This window comes from Thamnophis sirtalis, unplaced genomic scaffold (genome assembly GCF_051295495.1).
Source record: "Thamnophis sirtalis isolate CommonGarterSnake01/CBP01778 unplaced genomic scaffold, rThaSir2_p1.2 scaffold_10, whole genome shotgun sequence".
Lineage (NCBI taxonomy): Eukaryota > Metazoa > Chordata > Lepidosauria > Squamata > Natricidae > Thamnophis > Thamnophis sirtalis.
The window spans coordinates 2491686-2501685 of NW_028261390.1; the positions used below are offsets into that span (position 1 = coordinate 2491686).

At 48.6% G+C, this 10000-nt stretch overlaps 1 protein-coding gene across 1 annotated transcript in view; it reads left to right on the plus strand.

Moving 5' to 3' along the window:
• Positions 1-10000, plus strand: part of ALMS1 (ALMS1 centrosome and basal body associated protein) — a 38314-nt gene that overhangs the window by 26905 nt on the left and 1409 nt on the right. Inside the window, 6 exon segments of the mRNA XM_087723867.1 lie at positions 524-762; positions 3078-3113; positions 3115-3192; positions 3194-3248; positions 7301-7361; positions 9169-9268. Coding sequence (XP_087579993.1) covers positions 524-762; positions 3078-3113; positions 3115-3192; positions 3194-3248; positions 7301-7361; positions 9169-9268 — 569 coding nt within the window.

Below are 10000 nucleotides of genomic sequence, written 5' to 3' on the forward strand. Positions count from 1 at the left end.
CACATACTGCCTTCATCGTCTTTTAACGACCCCATAATCCCTTGTGGGTGGAGCCTGGGCAACTGAATGCAGCTAGCAGAGTGTTTTCATGGCCGGATGCTCTACCTGTCGCCAGGGCGGAGTTTTGTTCAGCAGATATATTCCCAGTGGACCAAACGGTGGAGATGGGGAAGGAAGTCACAGGGTAAGTTTTGAAAGGCGACCCTGAATCCCAAATCAAGATGTCTGCAAGGTAACCTAGGTTGTTTCCAACTTTTATAAGACACGTGGACTTCAATTCCCAGAATTCCCCAGCCAGCAAAGCTGGCTGGGGAATTCTGGGAGTTGAAGTCCACACAAGAAAGTGGGCAAAAATTGAGAAATCCTGATCTAGAACAAAGCTGTTGGACCTTCAGTCCGAATCCGAGGGCGCTTCGAAGCCGAAACCCCTCCCTGTCAATCATAGTCAGCCATCTTGGCAAGGATCACCGAAACTCACCGTGCCGTTGTTCTCTTTCCTCCCCTTCTCCACCCCCCAATCCAGGAGTGTCTTGGTTCGTCCCGGCAGCAGATCTCAAACCGGACCCCCTGGAAGAGGCCGACTTCCTGCCCGGTCCTGTCCTCGCGTGGTCCGAGCCCTCACCCAGAGGGAAGGCCTGGCGGGAACCTCTCCGCGAGCAGAATTGGCCGGAACGTCCCAGGGGCCTCCAGGTGCGTCTGGGAGCTCCGCCACGTGATGTTGAGAATGAGCCTCCCCCACCTTTGGGGGAAATGACCCTGCAGGTAAAATCCAGGCTTCTGGCTTTGTCCCCTTCTCTCCCCCCTCCCTTCCCTTCAACTCCCCCCCCCCCCTTGGTACTAGAGATCCCAGCGCCATTCCCGCTCGGCTGGAAGGAAGTAATCTCCAATCCCTTCGTATAGGTAGCCTTTGACTCACGACATTTCATTTAGTGACCATCCGGAGTTACCACAGCACTGAGACAACGTCCCTTATATATCAATATATCAATATCAGTTAGACTTATATGCCGCTTCATAGGGCTTTCAGCCCTCTCTAAGCGGTTTACAGAGTCAGCATATCGCCCCCAACAACAATCCGGGTCCTCATTTCACCCACCTCGGAAGGATGGAAGGCTGAGTCAACCCTGAGCCGGTGAGATTAGAACCGCTGAACTGCAGCTAACAGTCAGCTGAATTGGCCTGCAGTACTGCACCCTAACCACTGCACCACCTCGGCTCTTATCTATCTATTTATATTTATCATCTATCATCTATCTATCTATCATCCATCCATGCATTATATCTGTTTATCATCTATCTGTCTGTCTGTCTGTCTATCATCTATCTATCTATCTATCTATCTATCTATCTATCTATCTATCTATCTATCTATCTATCATCTATCTATCTATCTATCTATCTATCTATCTATCTATCTATCTATCTATCTATCTATCTATCATCAATAGCAATAGCAGTTAGACTTATATACCGCTTCATAGGGCTTCCAGCCCCCTCTAAGCGGTTTACAGAGTCAGCATATATCGCCCCCACAGTCTGGTCTTCATTTCACCCACCTCGGAAGGATGGAAGGCTGAGTCAACCTTGAGCCGGTGAGATTTGAACCGCTGAACGGCAGATATCAGTCAGCTGAAGTGGCCTGCAGTACTGCACCCTAACCACTGCACCACCTTGGCTCTTATGACCGTTTTTCACTCTTTACGACCACCGTTGTGGCGTTCCCTGCGGTCACGTCGTCCAAATTCGACTGCTTGGCCCACAGGGTCCGATTTATGACGGTGGCTGCAGTATCCTCGGGGGGGGGGGGGGAGGGCGTTGTGTGTCACATGACCCCCTCTTGCAACCTTCAGGCAAGCAAAGTCAACGGGGAAAGCCCTGATTCACTTAACAACCATGTGATTCACTTAACAAACGTATGGCACTGATCAAAGCGATCTATGACCGTTTTTAATGGCTGTGGTGCCGCAGTGGATAGAATGCAGCGTTGCAGGTGAAAACTATGCCCACTGCCAGCAGTTCAATCCTGACGGGGCTCAGGGTTTGAACAGCCAAACTGCAATAATGGATGGCTCAGTGGTTAAATGCAGCACTGCAGGCCACTTCAGCTGACTGTTATCTGCAGTTCAGCGGTTCTAATCTCACTGGCTCAAGGTTGACTCAGCCTTCCATCCTTCCGAGGTGGGTGAAATGAGGACTCGGATTGTTGTTGGGGGCAATAATGCTGACTCTGTAAACCGCTTAGAGAGGCCTGAAAGCCCTATGAAGCGGTATATAAGTCTAACTGCTATTAATTTGAACAGCCGAACTGCAGAATTGCAGCCACCAAGGTCGTAAAACGGAGCAAAAACTCGCTTAACAACTGCCTTGGAAATCTTTGGACCCGGTCCCAACTCGAGCACACCTAGAATCGTCCGTGAGACAGATAAACTGAGTCTCTTAACCCAATGAACCCCCCCCTCCCCCGGTCCCCAAATCCCAAAATGTTTTGGCGTTTTAAAAAAAAACAGTGTTTTCATTTGGGGGGGCGGCGGCTTTTGAACTCCTGGAGCCCCAGGTAGTCTCGGCATCGTAACGCTGAGATTCCGCCCTCCCTCTTTCCCCCTTGCGGAGATCGACCACCCCCCCTCCTTTCCCCAAGAAGGGCCGCGAGCGAATTTCGGTTTTTCCCAGGGATTTCTCTCCGTTTTGTTTGGGTTAGAAGTTTCCCTCTGCAGCTCCCTCGAGCCCTCTGTCTTGTCTCCGCTGGGCTTGTTTAAAATATGCCTTATTATCCCCCCCTCTTTTTAAAAAAAAAAACCACAATCACACGGCTAGGCTTATTTCCCAGGTCTGGGGTCTTTCCGGCAAATAGTTCGGCATCAAAGCGTTTTCTCTGGAATCTCCAGAGCTTTAACTGCTTCGCAAAAAAACATATATATTAATTTCTCTGCCTCGGAGGCCTCTTTATTTTTACAGGAAGCTTATATATCGTCCTTCCCTGAAGCTAAGTGGTTTATTTATTTTTCTTCTTTCTTTCTTTCTTTCCTTTTTTTCCCTCTTCCCTCCTTTTCCTTTTCTTCCCCCCCTCTCCCACTTAGGAGTCGCTCGCGCTGCACCGTCCCGATTTCCTTTCTGAGCTCCGGGGAGCGTCTCAGACGGCTGAAGCTACTGGTGGAAGAAAGGAAGCTTCAGGGGGTCTTCCAGGGGGAGAGGTGAGCGCTTGTTTAACCCCACCGAGAGGAGGAACGGGCGGGGGCTGGCTAACCAAGGTACCCTCTCTCCTAATGTGCTTTTTTTATTTTCCCTTTTCATAACATACAATCACATGTATACTATTACATAGCCAGTATCCTGTTGTATTAAGTAATAATTACATCAGTTCCTCTTGTCATCAACGCCCAGAAAGATTAAAAACCCATTATTAGCTCTTCTGCTCTCCATACACACTCTTTCTTCTACCTCTCTCCTTACCTCCTTTCTTCCTTCCATCATCCTTTTTTTACTCTACTTCCCCTTCCTTTCTCCTTCTCCTCTCTCTTCATCCCACTCCTCCTTATCCTCCTCATCTTCCCCCTTACCCTCTCTCCTATCCCTCTCTTCCCATCTTTCTTCTCTCCTCTGTTTCCCACTCTTCTACATCCTTTCTTCCATCCATCATCCTTTTCTACTCTACTTCCCCTTCCTTTCTCCTTCTCCTCTCTCTTCATCCCACTCCTCCTTATCCTCCTCATCTTCCCCCTTACCCTCTCTCCTCTCCCTCTCTTCCCATCTTTCTTCTCTCCTCTGTTTCCCACTCTTCTACATCCTTTCTTCCATCCATCATCCTTTTCTACTCTACTTCCCCTTCCTTTCTCCTTCTCTCTCTCTTCATCCCACTCCTCCTTATCCTCCTCATCTTCCCCCTTACCCTCTCTCCTATCCCTCTCTTCCCCTTTCTTCTCTCCTCTGTTTCCCACTCTTCTACATCCTTTCTTCATCCATCATCCTTTTCTACTCTACTTCCCCTTCCTTTCTCCTTCTCCTCTCTCTTCATCCCACTCCTCCTTATCCTCCTCATTCCCCTTCCCTCTCTCCTATCCCTCTCTTCCCATCTTTCTTCTCTCCTCTGTTTCCCACTCTTCACATCCTTTCTTCCATCCATCATCCTTTTCTACTCTACTTCCCCTTCCTTTCTCCTTCTCCTCTCTCTTCCTCCCACTCCTCCTTATCCTCCTCACTTCCCCCTTACCCTCTCTCCTATCCCTCTCTTCCCATCTTTCTTCTCTCCTCTGTTTCCCACTCTTCTAGATCCTTTCTTCCCTCCATCATCCTTTTCTACTCTACTTCCCCTTCCTTTCTCCTTCTCCTCTCTCTTCATCCCACTCCTCCTTATCCTCCTCATCTTCCCCCCTTGCCCTCTCTCCTATCCCTCTCTTCCTATCTTTCTTCTCTCCTCTGTTTCCCACTCTTCTACATCCTTTCTTCCCTCCATCATCCTTTTCTACTCTACTTCCCCTTCCTTTCTCCTTCTCCTCTCTCTTCATTCCACTCCTCCTTATCCTCCTCATCTTCCCCCCTTACCCTCTCTCCTAACCCCCTCTTCCTATCTTTCTTCTCTCCTCTGTTTCCCACTCTTCTACATCCTTTCTTCCATCCATCATCCTTTTCTACTCTACTTCCCCTTCCTTTCTCCTTCTCCTCTCTCTTCATCCCACTCCTCCTTATCCTCCTCATCTTCCCCCCTTGCCCTCTCTCCTATCCCTCTCTTCCTATCTTTCTTCTCTCCTCTGTTTCCCACTCTTCTACATCCTTTCTTCCCTCCATCATCCTTTTCTACTCTACTTCCCCTTCCTTTCTCCTCCTCCTCTCTCTTCATTCCACTCCTCCTTATCCTCCTCATCTTCCCCCCTTCACCCTCTCTCCTATCCCCCTCTTCCTATCTTTCTTCTCCCTTCTGTTTCCCACTCTTCTACATCCTTTCTTCCATCCATCATCCTTTTCTACTCTACTTCCCCTTCCTTTTTCCTTCTCCTCTCTCTTCATTCCACTCCTCCTTATCCTCCTCATCTTCCCCCCTTACCCTCTCTCCTATCCCTCTCTTCCCATCTTTCTTCTCTCCTCTGTTTCCCACTCTTCCTCTGATTGGTGTATTTCAGCTTCTGAGCAAACTCCGTTCTATGTTGATGGTATTTATGCTTCCATATCAATATACTTAACATATCTTAGTTTTAAAGAAAAAAATAAGACAGTATTACATGTGCAATCATATTACTTTAAAATCTAACACCCCTCTCTCCTAACGCGGGGGCCGAGGTGGTGCAGTGGTTAAATGCAGCACTGCAGGCTACTTCAGCTGACTGCAGTTCTGCAGTTCGGCTGTTCAAATCTCACTGGCTCAAGGTTGACTCAGCCTTCCATCCTTCCGAGGTGGGTGAAATGAGGACCCGGATTGTTGTTGGGGGCAATATGCTGACTCTGTAAACCGCTTAGAGAGGGCTGAAAGCCCTATGAAGCGGTATATAAGTCTAACTGCTATTGTTATAACTCCAAATGCATGCGGGGTCAGTTTGCAGAAGAAATGAAAGACTGTTGAGAGGGGGGCTGGCTGGCTATTCTTTGGCAGCAGGAAGAGAGATGGAAGCCCCCCCATCCCTCCCCCCCCCCCCAAAATATCCTGGCTGCTTCTGCTATAAGGGGTCCTCATTGGTCTCTGAGCTTGTTGGTTTCTTGCAGGCGTTTCATGACCCAACTAGGGAACATCATCAAGGCTAGAAGGGAGAAGGGTTTGCAGGGAGGAGGAGAAGGAGAAAGAGAAGGAAAAAGGAAGAGAAGGGGGCTGTTGATGCTCTCTGAGCTTGTTTGCTTTCTTGCAAGCGTTTCACGACCCAACTAGGGAACATCATCAGTGCCAGATGGGAGTGGGGTGTATAGAGGAGGAGGAAAGGGAGGGAGGACAGTGGAATCCTTGCTGCTCTCTGAGCGTGTTTGTTTTCTTGCAGACATTTCACAGCCGAACTAGGTAACATCATCAGTGCTAGAAGAGTGGGGATGGGGTGGAGGAAAAAGACTAATAATAAATCTAATAAACTGAACTGTGGAGCCCTTGGTGTTCTCTGAGCTTGATGGTTTTCTTGCAGACGTTTCATGGCCCAACTAGGGAACATCATCAGTGCTAGGAGGGGTGTTCAGAGAGGAGGAGGAGGAGAAGGAGTGCTGGAAGCGAGGGGGGTTTGTAGAAATGAGGGTGGGAGGAGGAGGAGGAGGACTGTGGGTCCGCGATGCTGCCTGAGCTTGCTTGTTTTCTTGCAGACGTCTCATGACCCAGCTAGGGAACATCATCAGTGCTTAGAAGGGACTCTTCCACTAGGGGAATGGAAACTTTGCCTGGGCTTCCAAAGGGGCTCAAACATGCAGGAAGGGAAGGCCCTGACTCCCCCTTGCAGGGATGTGCAATATCCTTTCTCCCAAAGCTTCCTTGCAAAGGTGGCTGATTCTCCTAAAATCCACCTTTTCAATGTCCTTAGGCCTTTTGGGGGGGGGGAATTGTGATCATCTTAACAAGGGGCCTCGGACTTCAACTCCCAGAATAGCAATAGCAGTTAGACTTATATACCGCTTCATAGGGCTTCCAGCCCTCTCTAAGCGGTTTACAGAGTCAGCATATCGCCCCCACAGTCTGGGTCCTCATTTCACCCACCTCGGAAGGATGGAAGGCTGAGTCAACCTTGAGCCGGTGAGATTAGAACCGCCGAACTGCAGATAACAGTCAGCTGAAGTGGCCTGCAGTACTGCACCCTAACCACTGCGCCACCTCGGCTCTTTTCCCAGCCAGCTTCAATCCCCACAATGGAACAATCCTTTCTAAGCACAGATGTTGATACCTAGTTGGGCCATGAAACATCTGCAAGAAAACCACCAAGCTCAGAGAGCACCAAGGACCCCACAATTGTCCTCCTCCTCCTCCTCCCCCTCCCCCCCTCCTCCTCCTCCTCCTCCTCCTCCTCCTCCTCCTCCTCCTCCTCCTCCTCCTCTCTGCCAACCCCTTCTCTCCTCTTCCCCTTCCTTTCTGCAAGCCTCACTCCCTTCTAGCCCTGAGGATGTTCCCTAGACGGTCAACGAAACGTTTGCAAGAAAACCACCAAGCTCAGAGAGCACCAAGGACCCCACAGTCCTCTCCTTGGCTGGCTGGGGAATTCTGGGACTTGAAGTCCCACAAGTCTGAAAAGTTACCCCGTGTTGGAGACCATCAAACCAGGATTGAGTTCCTTGGCCATCAGGGTAAAACCAAGGTGTGGATCGAGAGAGCCGGACCTCACCCGGATGTGTTCCTCCTTCTCTTTAGGGTATCGGATAATTCGGAGCAGAGCGATTTCCAAGAACGAAATGGTTGAGCGATCTAAACGGTAAGAGGCTTGTGGTTGTGGTTGACTTTTGGCCAGAAAAATGACTCTCTTGGACGAAGTTCAGAAGCGATAAAAGGATAAACATCATAAATAACCGGAGTCTCGGTTCCTTCTGCATTCCTAATAAGGAAGTAACAAAATTCCTCTTTAGACGTCCAGGCTGAGAAGAATTATATTAGCTTGCTTGTTAGTTCCTCGTTATCTTTCATTTAACCAGGGCAACTGTTGGCCAGATTCTGCTGGGATGCTGCCCCGGATTGGGACTCGGAACCAGGCCTTTTCGTTTATGGCTAGTCCTGGGCTTCCGACCACAATTGAGCCCAGGATTTCTGTTGTTAAGCGAGACATGCGTTCAGTGACTTCCCCCCGGTTTTTACGCCCTTTCTCGCCTTCGTTGTTAAGTGTAATCACTGCAGCGTATAACTTCACAACCTAGTTGTTAAGCGAACCGGGCTTCCCCATTGATTTTGCCCATCAGAAGGTCGCGAAAAGGGCAATCACCTGACCCCCCGGGACGCTGCAAAACCGTCATAAATACGAGTCAGTATATAACCATGTGAAAAATAGCCGTAAGTGGCTTTTTTCCCCAGTGATGTTCTCATTTTTAACGCTCACGAAACGAACGGTTGTAAGCTCTTCTTGTTGCGATTGTGGTGACAGGCAGACAACCACACACGTATTTATACCTGCCCGTTGTGTTGAAGTGTGTATTGAACAATTAAAAGTATTGAAGCAAGCAAGAGACGAAGGATAGGTGATTTCTTTTTAATTGTTAGTGTTCTGATCTGCTTTTCTTTTTCTCTCTCTCTGTCTCTCCGTTCCTTTTTTAGGTAAATGACGTGACTAGAAGTTAGGTAGGATAGAAAGAAAATGTCTCATTATAAAGGGTGACATAAACTAAAAGTTGGAATTAGAGATCGAAAGAAGAGAAAGGGGGAAGGTTAATGTATACATTTTTAGAGCAATAACGGGACAACATGGAATAATCGAATAATGACAGGCTGCAACTTGATATCATTATGTATTAGTATTAGAAATATATAACTTGGTTGAATGTAATAATTATGATTAATTTCATTAGCCTTATTTGTGTTTGAATTTATGACATCCTATTCACGCCTTGATATGTTTGTTTTAAAAAAAAAGAACCTTAATTGTTCAATACACACTTAAGGACCTCATGGCAGCATTGCAGTAAAGGTTCCCATTGCACACATGTGCTAGTCGTTCCCGACTCCAGGGGGCGGTGCTCATCCCCGTTTCAAAGCCAAAGGGCCAGCGCTGTCCGAAGACATCTCCGTAGTCATGTAGCCGCAGGACTAAACATCGAAGGTGCACGGAACGCTGTTCCCTTCCCACCAAAGGTGGTTCCTATTTTTCTACTTGCATTTTTGACGTGCTTTCGAACTGCTAGGTTGGCAGAAGCTGGGACAAGTCACGGGAGCTCACTCTGTTACGCGGCGCTTGGGATTCGAACCGCCGAACTGCCCACCTTTCTGATCGACAAGCTCAGAGTCTTAGCCACTGGGAGGCAGAGTAACAGGCCTGCAGTGAACGTTGCTTGTTTCTGGCCAGTTTCTTTGCACAGGCGGTATTGTTAAATGTGCTTTAAATTTCGCACCGTGCCTTCTTTTAATCCTTCGATGCTCCTGGCACGAAGAAGCCAACTCTCTCTCTCTCTCTCTCTCTCCCTGGCCTGGCATCTGCAGGGGCTGCTCCTCCTCTGCCATATACTAAAGATTAACCTGGGCAGGTGAGATGGCTCCCCTCTTAAATCCCCCTCCCCACTTTCTCTCCCCTCGCCCAGCATCTACGAGCAGCTGCCCGAAGTGCGCAAGAGACGGGAAGAAGCCAAGAGAAAATCGGAATATTCCACCAACCGCTTGAAGGCCCAGCTGTACAAAACGGTGGGTGCTCCTTGGGGTCCCCGATCTGGACGCAGGCGGCATCTTAAAAAAAAACGTGAGCTCGGGCCGTTGCAGGGGGCCGCGGACTGAGCCCCACCAGGCAGAAACTCCTCGGGGGAGAACGGCCGTATGTCTGAAGCAGCGGGGCATTAAACAGGAGAGAGATTTCACCTTTCCCGGGGGAGAAATGCTGGATTTAATCCTGGCCAAAGGAAGGAGCATTGCAAAGCCTGGGGGGGGAAAAGGAAGTGCCTGAACCACTAGGGGGCAGTAGAGCCTTTTTCTTTCTCTCTTTCCTCTCCCTCTTCTCTCTCTATCTCTTTTCTCTCTTCCTTTTCTTTCTCTTCTTTCTTTTTCCTCCTCCCTCTTCTTCCTCCTTTCTTCCTTTCTTTCTTTCCTCTCTTTTTTCTCTTTCTCTGTCTCACTTCTCTTTCCTTCCTTCCTTCTCTTTTCACTTCTCTTTCTCTCCCCACTCTCCTTCCTCTTTTCTTTCTTTTCTTTCTCTTCCCTCTTTCTCTTCCCTTCTTCCTTTCTTCTCCTTTCTCTTCTCTTTCTCTTCCCTTTCCTCCTTCCTTATCCTTTCCCTCCACTTGGAAGTGCCTGAACCACTAGGGGGCAGTAGAGCTTTTTTCTTTCTCTCTTTCCCTCTCCCTCTTCCCTCTGTCTCTCTTTTCTCTCTTCCTTTTCTTTCTCTTCTTTCTTTTTCCTCCTCCCTCTTCTTCCTCCTTTCTT